The sequence below is a fragment of the Salmo trutta genome, chromosome 8, assembly GCF_901001165.1.
Source record: "Salmo trutta chromosome 8, fSalTru1.1, whole genome shotgun sequence".
In the NCBI taxonomy this organism is placed as follows: domain Eukaryota; kingdom Metazoa; phylum Chordata; class Actinopteri; order Salmoniformes; family Salmonidae; genus Salmo; species Salmo trutta.
Genome location: NC_042964.1, coordinates 8,416,859 through 8,434,883, shown reverse-complemented (window position 1 = coordinate 8,434,883; position 18,025 = coordinate 8,416,859). Strand labels below are relative to the sequence as shown.

The window sequence follows — 18,025 nt, the reverse complement described above, 5'->3', positions numbered from 1 at the left end:
GCTACAAACACTTGATGGCATATAATTAGCACACAAACCTAACACCTCACACAGCATTTGTTGCTGGGATTTCTATGCTTTTCTGATTTACAGATGTTGGTGTAACCACACATTAACACACATATTCAGCAGCGAAACTTGATATACAGTGAACAAAAATATAAACACAACATGCAACAATTTCAAAGATGTTACTGACTTACAGTTCATATAAGGATATCTATCAATTGAAATAAATTCATTAGAACCTAATGTATGGATTTCACATGACTGTTGGTCACAGATCCCTTTTTAAAAAAGGTAGGAGTATGGATCAGGAAACCAGTCAGTATCTGGTGTATGCCATACCTGTCACGTCCTGACCATAGTAAGATGTTATTTTCTATGGTAGAGTAGGTCAGGGTGTGACAGGGGGTGTTTTGTGTTTTTCTATTTCTATGTTCTTAGGTTCTAGTTTTTGTATTATTTTTGAATAGTGTTTGTTTCTCCTCTGCGTCAAGGTTTGTTGTTTTGTCGCTTCAGTTTATGTATAAAATGTGGAACTACACACACGCTGCACTCATTATGACAACTGTGACAATACCTGTCAGGTGGATGGATTACAGTTGAAGTCGGAAGTTTACATACACCTTAGCCAAATACATTTAAACTCAGTTTTTTCACAATTCCTGACATTTAATCCTAGTAAAAATTCCCTGCCGTAGGTCAGTTAGGATCACCACTTTATTTTAAGAATGTGAAATGTCAGAATAATAGTAGAGATAATGATTTATTTCAGCTTTTATTCAGCTGTTATTTCTTTCATCACATTCCCAGAGGGTCAGAAGTTTACGTACACTAAATAAGAATTTGGTAGCATTGCCTTTAAATTGTTTAACTTGGGTCAAATGTTTCGGGTAGCCTTCCACAAGCTTCCCACAATAAGTTGGGTGAATTTTGGCCACTCCAATACCTTGACTTTGTTGTCCTTAGCCATTTTGCCACAACCTTGGAAGTATGCTTGGGGTCATTGTCCATTTGGAAGACCCATTTGCGACCAAGCTTTAACTTTCTGACTGATGTCTTGAGATGTTGCTGCAATATATCCACATAATTGTCCCTCCTCATGATGCCATCTATTTTGTGAAGTGCACCAGTCCCTCCTGCAGCAAAGCACTCCCACAACATAATGCTGCCACCCCCGTGCTTCATGATTGGGATGGTGTTCTTTGGCTTGCAAGCATCCCCCTTTTTCCTCCAAACATAACGATGGTTATTATGGCCAAGCTGTTCTATTTTTGTTTCATCAGACCAGAGGACATTTCTCCAAGAAGTACGATCTTTGTCCCCATGTGCAGTTGCAAACCATAGTCTGGCTTTTTTTAATGGTGGTTTTGGAGCAGTGGCTTCTTCCTTGCTGAACTGCCTTTCAGGTTAGGTCGAGGTAGGACTCGTTTTACTGTGGATATAGATACTTTTGTACCTGTTTCCTCCAGCATCTTCACAAGGTCCTTTGCTGTTGTTCTGGGATTGATTTGCACTTTTCGCACCAAAGTACATTCATCTCTAGGAGACAGAACGCGTCTCTTTCCTGAGCTGTATGACGGCTGCGTGGCCCCATGGTGTTTATACTTGCGTACTATTGTTTGTACAGATGAACGTGGTACCTTCAGGGGGTACCACGTTGGCTGATTTATTTTGATTTTCCCATGATGTCAAGCAAAGATGCACTGAGTTTGAAGGTAGGCCTTGAAATACATCCACAGGTACGCCTCCAATTGGCTCAAATTATGTCAATTAGCCTATCAGAAGCTTCTAAAGCCATGACATAATTTTCTGGAATTTTCCAAGCTGTTTAAAGGCACAGTCAACTTAGTGTATGTAAACTTCTGACCCACTGGACTTGTGATACAGTGAATTATAAGTGAAATAATCTGTCTGTAAACAATTGTTGGAAAAATTACTTGTGTCATGCACAAAGTAGATGTCCTAACCGACTTGCCAAAACTATAGTTTGTTAACAAGAAATTTGTGGAGTGGTTGAAAAACAAGTTTTAATGACTCCAACCCAAGTGTATGTAAACTTCCGACTTCAACTGTATGTTGGCAAATGAGAAATGCTCACTAACAGCAATGTAAACAAATTTGTGCACAAAATTAGAGAGAAATAAGCTTTTTGTGCGTATGAAACATTTCTGGGATCTTTTATTTGAGCTCGACATGGAACCAACATTTTATATTTCTATTTCTATTCAGTGTAGTATTAAATTAATAATACTTTGAGAACATTTGCATGTAAATGTTTGCATGTAAAAGGGGAGTAATTATACTTGAATTATGTTGTTATAATGCTTTGTTTCTGCGTGTGAGAACATGAATTATGTTGTTATAATGCTTTGTTTCTGCGTGTGAGAACATGAGTTATGTTGTTATAATGCTTTGTTTCTGCGTGTGAGAACATGAATTATGTTGTTATAATGCTTTGTTTCTGCGTGTGAGAACATGAGTTATGTTGTTATAAATGCTTTGTTTCTGCGTGTGAGAACATGAGTTATGTTGTTATAATGCTTTGTTTCTGCGTGTGAGAACATGAATTATGTTGTTATAATGCTTTGTTTCTGCGTGTGAGAACATGAGTTATGTTGTTATAATGCTTTGTTTCTGCGTGTGAGAACATGAGTTATGTTGTTATAATGCTTTGTTTCTGCGTGTGAGAACATGAATTATGTTGTTATAATGCTTTGTTTCTGCGTGTGAGAACATGAGTTATGTTGTTATAATGCTTTGTTTCTGCGTGTGAGAACATGAATTATGTTGTTATAATGCTTTGTTTCTGCGTGTGAGAACATGAATTATGTTGTTATAATGCTTTGTTTCTGCGTGTGAGAACATGAATTATGTTGTTATAATGCTTTGTTTCTGCGTGTGAGAACATGAGTGTGAGGTGATATTTCTACAACGATAAAATGTTAGTAATTTAGGCCTAGTGGCTATAAGCTATAGGAACATTTACTTAACACAAGTAAGCCATTCAAAAGACTTGCTGACACCCAAAAGAGAGAAGCAAAGGGCAATTATTTTCACTTTTTTGTGAAATAGTATAACTTTTACTCTATTTTAAACTATTGAACAGTTAGACTGTACAATCTGAAGTCTTGATAACATGACAGCCATTTGGTTGGTTATTTAGTGGTTTGGGTTTGGAACTCGAGCCCCACTTGGTCAATACTGTTGTTAAAGCCCAGAGAGAGGACCACCGATCATTTTTTGTTGTTATCATCAATGGAAAGCAGAGCCAATATTTGCTCATGTAAAGCAGAGACTGTCCAAAATAATACAGAACTGTGAGGACTTTGTTGCATTGCAGGTCTGTTTAGAAAAAACTCTATTTACTAGTGTAGTTTCAAAATGGCAGACTTCTTAGTATAGGGCCAGGCGCTTTTCTTGACTTAATGACCGAGCCAGGAAAAACTCCTGATCCAAGTATATGTAGCAGTAATACTTCCTCCCCTCGCCTCGAACCAGGGACCCTCTGCACACATCAACAACTGCCTCCCACGAAGCACCGTTACCCATCGCTCCACAAAAGCCACGGCCCTTGCAGAGAAAGGGGAACAACTACTTCAAGGTCTCAGAGCGAGTGACGTCACCCGATTGAAACGCTATTAGCGCGCACCCCGCTAACTAGCTAGCCATTTCACACCGGTTACCTATAGAACCTCTCCACTTATTGGTGAAGTAAACTTTGTCACAGCTAACCTGTGTCTGCAGCCCCTACCAGGTCCTTTCCCTAGTGTAGTGTACACAAGCCAAGGCTAGGTTGCCTTTTGCTGACACACTGGGGAGTGCCTGGAGTGAGGACAGGCTATGGGCTACATATATTTTACAAACAAACACAACCCTGCTATGGTGTATTCTACACCTCATAAAGCCTGCGCTCAGCTGATGGCCTTTCATGTTCTATTCCCTTGTATTGCCGTTCTAGGAACGTTAATAACTGTTTCAAAGGATGATGAATGAGAACATCAAGCCTGCGCTAGAGAAAATACATGTGGTAATGGCCAATGTGTGAATACTGTGCAACAGGTGACTTCACTTGTTAGGCTTATAGCCTGTATAGGTTTCCTACAGTACTGTTGGCAGGAAAGAACAAGTGCTTTCCATAGACAACAGCAGGAGTGGCACAATTTGCAGGTGTGACATTAGAGTGTCATGAAATCTGGCAGATGATATAGTTATCGCTGGAAAAATGTATGACTGTTGCACATATGGTTTTTCACTTGATGGTGTCTTGTAACTAATATCTAAAGTTAAAAAAAAGTAGTGCTCAAAAGCATACAGCTGAGAACAGGGTAAAGGGATCCTTTCAGATTCCAAAATAACTGTAGCAGCATTATTGCTATCTCTCAGAAGAAAGTCATAATATCTTTTTCCAAGGGGTCTATATTTGTAGATCAGGGATTGGGCAACTTTGATGTGGGAGGGGGCCACAAAAAAAACAGAACTCATCATGAGGGGCCGCATGGGTCTGTGTACCCACATCCATACAAAAGAACGTTTCAAAAATTGCTGCAATTCTGCATTTTGCCATACGGCCTGGAGAAACTATTGCTGTTTTGAAGCAGTAATTCTACACAATTTGCCATGGGGCAGAGAGAAAAATTAGCAGTTTAACAGCTAATTTCCTGCAATTTTATACATTTTTCCATAGGGTGGAGGCAAATGTTTACAGCTGGCCGCTAGACTAACTTACAAATCTAAAAAATTTACTGACATGGACTAATTGAGTGACTGTGGACGCAAAAACAAATTCCGAAATTGCACCTTGTGTAGTCTATTATTCTAACTCTCACCAGTACGTTTTTAATTGGTCTGCAGGCCTACAAAAGGGGGGCCGCCCAGTGACCCATCTCTGCTGTAGATAACACTGTTGTAATAGAGTATGAACAATATTAGAAAGCGTAGGATGGTTGAGTATGTAAGATTAGAAAAGCTTGTACTTATCATAACATACTATGCTGTCTGGAGACTACTTTTAGAGTAGAAAGATGAAGAAATGCCTGCAGATTGTAAATCTCCAGGTCGAGCAGAACACCGCCCCCTGGCGTCAGACATGCAGCACTGCGAGGCTGTAAATCCGCCTCTGTGGATGGCGCATGCGCGGAACTTCAACGACCTGCACATTTCAAACTTTGGCGGCGGGTAAAGAAAAAAAAAATCTGACGAGAAAATACAATATAAGAAAAGGATATAACTAAAAACGTGTAAAGATGACGAGCACACTGAAAGGCATTACCCTGAAAGGCAGCGCTGAGCTTGTGGCCGAGTTTTTCTGTAAGTATTTCACCGACTTTGCTTTATTTTTCGCCTGATCAAAAAGAAAAGGCATGCAACTTGAACATGGCGATGGTTTTCTCTGCGGAAGCTAGCTATCTAACATTGTTTACAACCATCGCATCCGTGTTTTCCACGACGATAAGTAATATTTATGTCCTTACATGTGAGTTTGCTATGCCAATATATCCATACGTGTGTAATTGTGCACCTTCATGCATGGAGGCAACAGTATTGTTACTAGTTAGCTAGCTAACCTCGTCATTGTAGCTAACCACCTAACGTTATCTAACGTTATCTAACGTTATCCTGTCCCTGCAGCATTCGGTATCAACAGCATCCTGTACCAGCGAGGGCTCTACCCTCCGGAGACGTTCTCCCGAGTCACCCAGTATGACATGAGCCTTCAACTCACCACTGACACAAAGCTGAAAAACTACCTGACCAACGTTGTGTCACAGCTCAAAGGTACAGTATAAAATAAACCCAATGGAATCTAACTTTAGCCCATGCGCACTACGTTATAATACATGGGGGTGAAGGTCAGGATTGCCAGACAGTCCTGCTATAAAATACTGTCTAACCTTTCCTACAGTCACTTGTGTCGCTATTAACCCCATGTTATTTCTCACAAGGTCAAATGAGGTGTCATATTTCACAACTTAGTGTGTTGGTTTTCTCAATTTTGATCAATGTTTTCATTCCCTCGGAGATACCAGTATGTCTGTTTCTGCTGTAGTTGGGTGTGTCAATTGCAGAGTGGCTGTTTGACTGACCTGTGTCTCTGTATTGCAGAGTGGCTGTTTGACTGACCTGTGTCTCTGTATTGCAGAGTGGCTGTTTGACTGCACAGTGCAGAAGCTGGTCCTTGTTATCACATGTCTGGAGACTAGTGAGGTGCTGGAACGCTGGCAGTTTGACATTGAGTGTGACAAGAGTGCAAAGGAGATCAGGTACTGTAGGATACTTCAGCAGCAGTGGACCTGACTACCACACGCACACAAATGTGACAGCCTTTTTGTGTCTCTTCCATCAGCGCTCCCAGGGAGAAGTCCATCAAGTCCATCCAGGATGAGATTCGCTCAGTCATCAGACAGATCACTGCCACTGTCACCTTCCTACCCCTGCTGGAGACTGCCTGTGAGTTGTGTGTGTGTGTGTGAACCAGTGTTTCCATTGACCGTTAAGTGCCTGCTTTTGGCCAACAAAAAAACAAACACAAAAGCCAATAAAAAAACAAGCACATTTCTGGACACATTGTGGCGAAGGAAATATCCTGATGAAAATAAAAAACATTTTATAAATCACTTTTGCTATGCAGAGAGGTTGGTTCAGGTTGTCTTTCAATCAAATAAGCTCTCTACTCTCCCTGTCTGTCTTGAGCTTGAGTTAGCAACCTGCAACATTGTATCAATTTGTACCTGCCCGCGAATGTTCCTGCACTATTGCATTCATGACAGACAGTTGTATACACGCGGGAAGTGTTCTGGTGTTTTATGACGTTTTGCTAGATTCATCTCCCTAAAAGATTATTTCCAGAAATGTCATACGTGTCCACCAAGGGGGATAATTTAGATAAATTAATCTTCCTTCCTTAACTCTTCCTATAATAATCCAATGCCTGGTCAAGTAGTTACCTTTTTTAAGAATTATAAAAACAAATCAAGCTAGTTAGTTTTACTAGCTACTGTACCAAGGATGAAGGCATCTACAAGTGTGAAAATAAATATTCTGTCCTAGACACTGAAAGTAAGGATATTGACAAGCCAGATAGAGGGAGACGTGTGCAAGAAGCTAATGTTCACTTGGTAGGCTCATTCCTCTTCATCAGTGTTTATGGGCACATAAAGGGACTGAATTAAATGGATTTCTATTTTATCTTCTAAAATCTGGTCGGACATTTGACTGGCACATATTTTTCTTAACAGAAATGTTTCTGATGCTCCTTGATAACCCCTGAACTTTGACCCCTCTCCCCAGGTGCCTTTGACCTCCTCGTTTACACCGACAAGGACCTAGAGGTGCCCGACAAATGGGAGGAGTCGGGCCCCCAGATCATCGACCAATCGGAGGAGGTTCGTCTGCGCTCCTTCACCACCTCCATCCACAAGGTCAACAGCATGGTGGTCTACAAGAGGGCGGACTCAGCCTAGAGCCTGGACCTCTAACCTGCCGCCCCCTGTACATAGTTATCGCTCAATGCCTCATCTTCCCTGCTGAATAAAAAAAGGCACGTTGGAGATTGACTACAATTGATCTACAAATCATAATCCATAGTAATTTAGGATCCAATGTGATTTGTAGGTCAGCCAGTCTGCAGTCGCCGACTGCAATCTCAAACGCGCACAATGGCTATGATAAAAAAATATATTTTACGCTTACCCTTTCCTACCTCCACCACTCAATTCTCTCCCTCTCTTGTTATATATCTTTCTTTGTATATCTAAAGTCCTTGATACTGATTATTCTGTTGTCTTTTTCTCTGTATTGGGAAGGCCTTGTTCTTCCTGGCTCACTGCTTTGATGTAAATATATTGACTGTCAATGGTCACTGATCTCTTTTGGTCCAATCCATTTACTTCCTTCTGAACTTTACCTTGTGATCTATCCAGTTCTGAGCCTCACTGTTTTAGAAGCTAGTGGTTTATGTGTTGTATTTTTAAGAAATGTTCCTAAAATATATAAACGTATCCATTTGATCATCCTCAAGTCTTGTCCGTGTTTTACCACTGTGATGGACCAGACGGTGGCGACATAACCCAAGGTTCAGGCCTGGTTGGATATCAGCCATCTCTACATGTTAAATGAATGGTTATTTAAACCAGTGTGAGGTTATATCCAACGCAGATGACCGAGCACAAAGAAAATAAGCAGTATCCTTTTAATGGGATGTACCATTCAACTTGTCTCACAGTGTTCATCAGTCAACAAGAACGGGGGGGGACACAGAAATATCATCTATTTCTATAGGAGAAACCCTTTCTGCATGTCACTACCTCAGCCTCCACTAACAACCAACAGGTCCTGTGACCTCTATACTGTGGCTGTTCATAGCCATCTTTATAGGTGCAGTGCCTTCACATGCAACACACAGGTCTATCATTGGTGGAGAAGCAACACATTATCTGTTTTGACCAATCAGACACCAAAGCAGTGTGGAATTGGAACCAGAAAAGCAACTTGCCTCATTATCGAAGCACACGAACAAGTATACAGTTATGGAGACTTCTTTAAGTACACAATAGAGCCACTAACCGCATACATCTACAAGGAGAAAAGTGCTTCAGTTCGGACAAGGTTAAGTCGAATTTGAGTTTCTCATTTGAATGACAGTGATACAGTCCACATGTCTGTACTTGACAACTACTATAGTATATTATGTGTGAATGTAGGAGGTTTGGAAAATGGAAAAAGTCATTTTCGTACAGAAAGGTAGTGAGTGGGTGGTTTAGCAGTCCTGTGTCTGAAAGAATATAAAAATGAATCCCTTTGTACATTTTCCATGAGAAAGAGTATTGTTTTGTATGAAATGCAAATTACCTTAAGGTGCAAATATTTTAGGCTTCGGCGGTCAAGTGCTCCTTTCAACTCTAAAGATGCCCCGGCCTTACACATGTTAAAGAAGGGAACATCAGAAAGGGAGCTGGTCCATTATGAGGGCCTACGGGGGGGGGGGGGGTCAGGGAGCTGGTCCATTATGAGGGCCTACAGGGGGGGGGGGGTCAGGGAGCTGGTCCATTATGAGGGCCTACGGGGGGGGGGGGGGTCAGGGAGCTGGTCCATTATGAAGGCCTACAGGGGGGGGGGTCAGGGAGCTGGTCCATTATGAAGACCTACGGGGGGGGGGGTCAGGGAGCTGGTCCATTATGAAGGCCTACGGGGGGGTCAGGGAGCTAGTCCATTATGAGGGCCTACGGGGGGGGGGGGGGGGGTCAGGGAGCTGGTCCATTATGAGGGCCTACGGAGGGGGGGGGTCAGGGAGCTGGTCCATTATGAGGGCCTACGGGGGGGGGGGGTCAGGGAGCTGGTCCATTATGAGGGCCTACGGGGGGGTCAGGGAGCTGGTCCATTATGAGGGCCTACGGGGGAGTCAGGGAGCTGGTCCATTATGAGGGCCTACAGAGGGGGGGGGTCAGGGAGCTGATCCATTATGAGGGCCTACGGGGGGGTCAGGGAGCTGGTCCAATATGAGGGCCTACGGGGGGGGGGTCAGGGAGCTGGTCCATTATGAGGGCCTACGGAGGGGGGGGGGTCAGGGAGCTGGTCCATTATGAGGCCCTACGGGGGGGGGGGGGGGGTCAGGGAGCTGGTCCATTATGAGGGCCTATGGGGGGGGGGGGTCAGGGAGCTGGTCCATTATGAGGGTCTACGGGGGGGGGTCAGGGAGCTGGTCCATTATGAGGGCCTACTGGGGGGGGGGTCAGGGAGCTGGTCCATTATGAGGGCCTACGGGGGGGGGGGGGGTCAGGGAGCTGGTCCATTATGAGGGCCTACGGGGGGGGGGGGGGGTCAGGGAGCTGGTCCATTATGAGGGCCTACGGGGGGGGGGGGGGGGGGGGGTCAGGGAGCTGGTCCATTATGAGGGCCTACAGGGGGGGGGGGGTCATCTGTGCATCAGAGGAGGCAGTTGGGAGGAGATATAGGTGGGAGGACCGGCTCATTGTAAAGGCTGGAATGGAGTCAAACATGTGATTTCTATATGTTTGATACCCTTCAACTAATTCCATTCCAGCCATTACAATGAGCCGGTCCTCATGTAGCTCCTACCACCAGCCGCCTCTGCTGTAGATACAAACAGGTTATTTTGGAAATGTGAATCACACCTATCATATCACAGGATGGCAGTGGAATCTTCTAGAACACACGTCAAGTCTTTGTGTCCTTTACAATTTACAAAGTTCAAATAATAACACAATGCATAAAAATACACGGGTGAATGGATGGTCCAGTAAAGTTTTCAATGCAGAGACGTGTGTGTTCTCAACATGAAACTGACCTTACAGTATAGAAATTGAATAAATATATAGAACAAATAAATATGCAATAGGTAAGACGAGTGAGTGTTACATAAAATGAATGTTCTCTCAAAACCTTTGTGTTGTGAGTGTGTGGTGTGTGAGTTTGCGCTGGTAATACTAACAAGCTTATGATTGTGGTCCTTTATGGCGTGTACACAGTAAGTTGTACCAATACCGTTCCATGAATGCCATTCCAGCCATTGCAATGAGCCTAAGACCTGGATTCAAATAGTATTTGTAATCTTTCATTGAGCTTGTTTGGTACAACGGAACCAATGCAATAGTCTCAAAAGTACAAATCCTGCACGACCATCTGGCACTCCAGGCGGGCTCCAAATATTTGAGAGATTTCAAATAACATTTGAACCCAGGTCTGTCTGTTCTCTGGTGGCATGTTGATCCCTTGGTGCTCAGTAGGCCGATAGTAGCCACAGACGCATGCACACACACACACACACACACACACACACACACACACACACACACACACACACACACACACACACACACACACACACACACACACACACACACACACACACACACACACACACACACACACACACACACACCTTCAGTGTTCTTCCCTTCCTCCGACTGTGAGAGATATAATATAGTGACTCCTTCATGTAGCAAGTCGACTTTGTGCAAAAAAAGAAAAAAAAAGACTATGGTAATAAATATAGCTTAGTGTTGATGTCATCTTCTCAGAGTGATAGTGGGGATGGAGGGGAGACGTTAAACAGGTCTACACCACTCCGTTGAAGAAACCTTTGTCGCCCTGTTCAGCCAGAATCTTCCAATTCTGTCTGTTCTTCTGGCAGCCCTCGAGTAGTGGGGAACAGGACTCAGACATACTGGCCAGGGTCTGATGTACAGAGAGAGAGAGACAGATAGAGAGACAGAGAGAGAGTGCGAGAGAGACAGACCAGTGAGAAAGTAAATGAGAGAGAATGACAGAATGAGAGAGTACCTACCTGTGTCAATGTCATACATTCTACCTGTGTCAATGTCATACATTAACATGAAAAAAATTACTCAATTTAGCAGACGTTCTTATCCAGAGCGACTTACAGTAGTGAGTGCATACATTTTCATCGAACCCACAACCCTAGCGTTGCAAGTGCCATGCTCTGCACGGGACTATACATGCTATATGGCCAATAAAATGTTCCCTAAACATGACTAATAAAGACCAATCAAATCATGTCATAGCTTCACCTCATACAGCTGTGTACAGATGGCATCAATGAACGACACCTGCATGCTTGGAATCTTATCCTGCTTGTCCCGATTCATCAGATCCTAGAAAAGAAAACCATCTTTACAAAACTTAGTTAAGTCCAAATCTAATTTGCTCCCACATTGACATCTGGCTTTGCTTGCCAACTAGTAAAAACCTGGCTTTGCACAAAGCCAACATGTGCACATGCCAAGATGTTAAAATCAGAATCTTGGAGCCTTGTAATTAAATTTCACAAAACCCTGATTTCCAATGGCAATGGATCAACTGCAGCAGTGTAATAGTACATAACCATAAGGCAGTAACGATGGTAGGGAACAGAACAAGTGCTTACTATTGGCTCAATGTTGAGTTCTTCTCTCTCCTTGTCCCCTTGCTCAAAGAACTCTGTAGCCACCAACTTAGCTATCTGCAAGAGAAGATGGAGAGAGACAAGACAGAAAGAAAGAAAGAAAGAGAGCTTTTAAAAGTGCCTCAAAGTGGTATGTTGTTTCAATTGGGTAAAGGACAAATTGGATTAGTAACCTTGTAGTCTTTCAACAGCCACAAAGTCTGGTCTGTTAGACTATAACCCCATGATTGTATCTGAATAAATACTTTAGCCAATCTGTTGTCCAGGGTTTTTAAACATTCATGTCTTTTGCAGATATCTAGGAATTTGAAAGACGGGCCGGTGTTTCCATGAATGTGATACGACCAGGGGGGTTCAGGTTGGATAGGCAGCTTCCTGTTATGTGAAGAAGAAAATACACCTATCCGCTGCCAATTGTATCAGATACCCTGCAATAGCACTCAGTATCCTACAAAGTATTCCCTGACATTTGTAGCATGGGAATAATGCAGGAGAGAAATAGTTCTGCTAACTGAGCATCAACCATGCTGCATTGATGGACTCTTTCTCTTCACAAAGGATAAATGAAGACTGACTATAGCCTCGGGTTCCCAATCAAGGAAGTGTGTGTGTGGTAGCCATCTGCAGAACACTGATTGGAGCTGTGTAATTAAGCCTAGAGAGCCGGAGGGGGGGTTCATCTGAGGAACGGACAGAACGTGGGGGAGAGGAGGAGAGATAGGGGGAGAAGGGGAGAGGAGGAGAAGACATTTTTGTACACAGCTTGGCTAATGTAGTATCCTCTCTAATAATAAGATCTACTGAGTTCAACGAAAAACTTTGGATGTGTGTGAAAGAAAATGTGTGTTTGTTGGTGTATGTGTGTGTGTGCACAGATTTCCTATGTGTTTGTGTGTGTATTATGTGTGTGTATGTGTGTATGTCTGCTGGAGGTGCAGATGTACTCACCAGCTCTGTCAGTTCTGTATGTATTATGTGAGGACCTGAAGAGAGGATAGGTCTAGAACAGGTTTCTGGGTCTAGAACAGGTTTCTGGGTCTAGAACAGGTTTCTGGGTCTAGAACAGGTTTCTGGGTCTAGAGCTGAGTCTGGGTCTAGAACAGGTTTCTGGGTCTAGAGCTGAGTCTGGATCTAGAGCTGAGTCTGGGTCTGAGTCTAGAACAGGTTTCTGGGTCTAGAACAGGTTTCTGGGTCTAGAACAGGTTTCTGGGTCTAGAGCTGAGTCTGGGTCTAGAACAGGTGTCTGGGTCTAGAGCTGGGTCTGGGTCTAGAGCTGAGTCTGGGACTAGAACAGGTGTCTGGGTCTAGAGCTGGGTCTGGGTCTAGAGCTGAGTCTGGGACTAGAACAGGTGTCTGGGTCTAGAGCTGGGTCTGGGTCTAGAGCTGAGTCTGGGACTAGAACAGGTGTCTGGGTCTAGAGCTGAGTGTCTATCCCCCTCTAAGAAGAGTTCTAGAGCTGTTTGATCACACACACACACACACACACACACACACACACACACACACACACACACACACACACACACACTTGTCTGAACCTCTCCTTCCATTGCACCTAGGGAGCTTGATGAGGAACAGGAGGAAGAGACGTACACAGGGAAGTTGAAATGGCACCAGGAGAAGAAGAGAGAGAGACAGAAAGAGAACATAATCTAAGGGGTGAAAAGAAAAGGGAGAGGTACTGAAAAAGGATGAGAACAATGAGAGCTGTGTGAGTGAGAATGAAACGTTTGAAAGAATATCAAAGGAGATAGCAGTAACAAGAACACAGTAACAAGAACACAGTAACAAGAACACAGTAACAAGAACACAGTAACAACACCACAGTAACAAGAACACAGTAACAAGAACACAGTAACAAGAACACAGTAACAACACCACAGTAACAAGAACACAGTAACAACACCACAGTAACAAGAACACAGTAACAACACCACAGTAACAAGAACACAGTAACAACACCACAGTAACAAGAACACAGTTGAGTTTATGAAGTGAGTCTTGAGTCTAGTGAATGTGATCCCACTTTTCACTTACCCTTTTCTGTACTGGCCAGGGCTTGGTAATGGCAGAGATGTCACATGCAGTCATCAGCATTGACCTACAGTGGGTGATACACAAGCATAGTGTTGGACAAGCAGGGCAAGAGAGTGGGTTATGTTGAACCACGTTCAGCATCACTCCATCAAGGGAAATATAGTATTGTTCTAACAAAGTTATCTGCATGTATTTAAGGACGTGGAAATAATCAGAATCCATGTAAACGTGACAGTTCTGAAAACATAGCTTGTCCAAAAAAAGTGGTCTCTTGGTACAACTTACACCAGGTATGGGGTAAGGTGAACCGCGGGACAGGGTAAGTTAAGCCTCTTACACATTTCTGTACTAAATGAAATATTACCACTACCTTTTTAAAACCATGTCTATCTTTATTTCCCAAACACAATTCAACACAATCACAATCGCTTTTTTGTCTTCTAATCATTTTAAGCATATTTTAACACAGGCTTAACACCTAATAAACACTTTGTACTGTTTTAAAGGGATACTTCGAGATGTTGGCAATGAGGCCCTTTATCTACCTCCCCAGAGTCACATGGACTCGTGGATACCATTTTTATGTCTCTGTGTCCAGTATGAAGGACGTTAGAGGGAGTTTTTTGCGAGCCGATGCTAACTAGTATTAGCACAATGACTGGAAGTCTTTGAGTATCTACTAGAATTGATCCCAACCTTGAAAGATGCACAACCAAGCTGTCCCCAGGTGAACATGTATATGCATTGTGTCCACTAACCTCAGTAAGTCTTTATGATAGTCATCGTCCCAGACAAACTGGCTGTTCTTGGTCAGTTCAAAGAACTCTCCTCTCCTCCTGAAAAGACAGGCAGTAAATTTGATATCTGTCTTTCTCCCCGTCTGCCTGCAGTCTAGTCATACGCTCACACTTCAGACAAGGAGAGGGAGGGAAAGAGAACAGAGCGAGAGAGAGAGAGAGCGAGAGAGAAGAGCTGTTAGGGGGAGGAGAGAGAGAGATACAGTCAATTACTGTTTCAGTACATTATTACTAGATCTTCTAATGAATAGGCCAACGGTGGCTACAACTTCCTCCTTGACATTTTCCACAGCCCATCAAGCTTAATTGAAGTTCTAATGAAAACTCTGCATAAAAATGTGACTTGAACGGTTCCCCTCTGTGTGCATCCCTGCTGTGTGTGACATTGTACCTACTTCATGTACAGAGCCAGGTCCGTAGCCAGAATAGCCCTCTCGATCATCTTCAGAGTGGCCTTGTACTCATCCAGAGACAGGCTGCTTAGAATCTGATTCCCCTGGAGGGGAGAAAGTGGTGGAGAGAGAGAGAGGGGAATACAGGGAGGGAGGGAGGGAGGGAGGGAGGGAGGGAGGGAGGGAGGGAGGGAGGGAGGGAGGAAGGAAGGAAGGAGAGAGAGAGAGGGGAATACAGGGAGGGAGGGAGGGAGGGAGGGGAGAGAGAGGGGAATACAGGGAGGGAGGGACGGAGGAAGGAAGGAAGGAAGGAAGGAAGGAAGGAAGGAAGGAAGGAAGGAAGGAAGGAAGGAAGGAAGGAAGGAGAGAGAGAGAAAGGGAGGGAGGGAGGGGAATGGAGGTGAGAGAGGAATGGAGGGAGGGAGGGAAGAAGGAAGGGAGGGATGGATGGAGAGAGAGAGAAGGATGGAGAGAGATGCAGGGAGAGAGAGAGGGAGGCAGGGATGACAAATTATTGACCCAGTTAAAATTTTGTCACATGAAAATGTGAAAATTAAATGAAAAATAATAACAAGGAATAAATACACAATGAGTAATGATAACTTGGCTATATACACAGGGTACCAGCGCTGAGTGTGCAGGGGTATGAGGTAGTTGAGTGCAGTGTTACAGTGTTGCTTGAAAGTATGTGAACCCTACAGGGCTGGTCATTATTTTGCTATGAAATGAACATATAAAATCATCCTTATCTAAACCCCAATCTGTAATAAAGACATTCCAGGTAAATGACAGAAACAAAAAAACATGATATATTTTCATTGTTTATTTAACCAAAGTGGTTTATTTAACAGAAACTCAGATGTGACATGTGCAAAAATATGTGAACCCCTTCAGTCAATAGCTTGTAGCACCTCCATTAGCAGTGATAACTTGGAGTAAACATCTCCTATAGCCAGTAATCAGTCTCTGACATCTGTTTTGAGGGATTTTTGCCCACTCCTCCTTACAGAACTCAGCCAATTGAGTGAAGTTTGAGGGGTGTCTGGCATGAACTGCCCGCTTCAGGTCCTGCCACAGAATCTCGATTGGATTTCAGTCAGGAATTTGACTTGGCCAATACAAAACACAAATCTTCTGTCACGCCCTGACCTGAGAGAGCCTTTTTATGTCTCTATTTAGGTTTGGTCAGGGTGTGATTTGGGTGGGCATTCTATGTCCTTTTTTCTATGTTTTTGTATTTCTTTGTTTTGGCCTGGTATGGCTCTCAATCAGGGACAGCTGTACATCGTTGTCGCTGATTGGGAGCCATACTTAGACAGCCTGTATTACTTTGGGGTTTTGTGGGTAGTTGTTTTCTGTCTTGTGTTTTTCACCTGACAGAACTGTTGGCTTTCGTTTTTGTTTCTTTGTTTAAGTGTTTCGTCATTTATAATAAATTAGGACCGCTTACCACGCTGCATCTTGGTCCCCTCTTTCAGATGATCGTTACATCTTCTTTCTCCTGAGCCATTCTTTGGTAAATTTGCTTGAATGCTTTGGGTTGTTGTCTTGTTGGAAGACCCATTTTCGGGCTCTGGACTGATGGTCTGATGTTCTGTTCAAGAATCTCCTGGTATACCTCAGAATTTATGGTTCCTTTAATGATGTAGAGTCGTCCAAGACCAGAGGAAGAAAAGCAGCTCCAGATCCTGTAAAAACTGACCGAACGAGAGGCCTGGAAAGTTGGTCATAGGCAGATGGCCATGTCTACTATGACGCACATGCGTGTGGGGACCCTTTCTTTCCGAAACGTTTTATAAGACAATGCAATCGTCCGCCTTGAATATTATTGAGTGGCCCAGCCAGAGCCCAGACTTGAACCCGATCGAACATCTCTGGAGAGACCTGAAAATAGCTGTGCAGCGACACTCCCCATCCAACCTGACAGTGCTTGAGAGGATCTGCAGAGAAGAATAGGATAAACTCCCCAAATACAGGTGTGCCAAGCTTGTAGCATCATACCCAAGAAGACTCGAGGCTGTAATCGTTGCCAAATGTGCTTCAACAAAGTACTGAGTAAAGGGTCTGAATACTTATGTAAATGTACATTTCTTTTTTTACTTTTAATAAATTACCAAACATTTATAAAAACATTTTTTTTCTTTGTCATTATGGGGTATTGTGTGTAGATTGATGAGGAAAAAACTGTTGAATCAATTTTAGAAAAAGGCTGTAACCTAACAAAATGTGAAAATAGTCAAAGGGTCTGAATACTTTCTAAAGGCACTGTATACAGTAGGTAGGGATAAAGTGACTAGGCAACAAGATAGATAATAAACAGTAACAGCAGCGTATGTGATGAGTCAAAAGAGATTAGTGCAAAAAGGGTCAATGCAGATATTCCGGGTAGCTTTTTAATTAACAATTTATCAGTCTTATTGCTTGGGGGTAAAAGCTGTTCAGGGTCCTCTTGGTTTCAGACCTGCATTGCTACCGCTTGCCATACGATAGCAGAGAGAACAGTCTATGACTAGGGTGGCTGGAGTCTTGGAAAATGTTTAGGGCCTTCCTCTGACACCGCCTGGTATAGAGGTCCTGGATGGTCAGGAAGCTTGGCACCGGTGATGTACTGGGTCGTACGCACTACCCTCTGTTGTGCCTTGCTGTTGGAGGCCGAGCAGTTGCCATACCAGGCAGTAATGCAACCCTTCAGGATGCTCTCGATGGTGCAGCTGTAGAACCTTTTGAGGATCTGAGGACCCATGCCAAATCTTTTCAGTCTCCTGAGGGGGAATAGGTTTTGTCGTGCCCTCTTCACAACTGTCTAGGTGTGCTTGGACCATGTTGGTTTGTTGGTGATGTGGATGCCAAGGAACATAAAGCTCTCAACCTGC

The 18,025-nt window shown here is 43.4% G+C and overlaps 2 protein-coding genes across 2 annotated transcripts in view; one reads left to right on the top strand and one right to left on the bottom strand.

The window, feature by feature from the left end:
- Positions 1–5,104: 5,104 nt before the first annotated feature.
- On the top strand, positions 5,105–8,022 carry LOC115198132 (mitotic spindle assembly checkpoint protein MAD2A). Its single transcript, XM_029759841.1, has 5 exons — positions 5,105–5,313; positions 5,635–5,781; positions 6,146–6,266; positions 6,350–6,453; positions 7,294–8,022. Exons 1-5 carry the CDS (start codon positions 5,250–5,252, stop codon positions 7,464–7,466), a joined length of 609 nt encoding a protein of 202 aa, XP_029615701.1. The 5' UTR covers positions 5,105–5,249; the 3' UTR covers positions 7,467–8,022.
- Positions 8,023–9,923: 1,901 nt separating this feature from the next.
- LOC115199218 (cGMP-specific 3',5'-cyclic phosphodiesterase-like) overlaps positions 9,924–18,025 on the bottom strand; it is a 69,936-nt gene continuing 61,834 nt past the window's right edge. Inside the window, exons 13-18 of the mRNA XM_029761844.1 lie at positions 15,156–15,256; positions 14,722–14,799; positions 13,964–14,027; positions 11,909–11,983; positions 11,553–11,636; positions 9,924–11,199 (exon numbers count right to left, since the gene is read on the bottom strand). Of these exons, the coding sequence (XP_029617704.1) occupies positions 11,080–11,199; positions 11,553–11,636; positions 11,909–11,983; positions 13,964–14,027; positions 14,722–14,799; positions 15,156–15,256 (522 nt within the window). The 3' untranslated portion in view covers positions 9,924–11,079. The remainder of the gene's footprint in view (positions 11,200–11,552; positions 11,637–11,908; positions 11,984–13,963; positions 14,028–14,721; positions 14,800–15,155; positions 15,257–18,025) is intronic.

Bases quoted from the DNA above. Each gene is read 5' to 3' on its own strand.
- LOC115198132 (XM_029759841.1), top strand. From the start codon at position 5,250: ATGACGAGCACACTGAAAGGCATTACCCTGAAAGGCAGCGCTGAGCTT. The intron at 5,314-5,634 runs GTAAGTATTTCA...CTGTCCCTGCAG, and splicing joins GCTTGTGGCCGAGTTTTTCT to CATTCGGTATCAACAGCATC. The intron at 6,267-6,349 runs GTACTGTAGGAT...CTCTTCCATCAG, and splicing joins AAGAGTGCAAAGGAGATCAG to CGCTCCCAGGGAGAAGTCCA.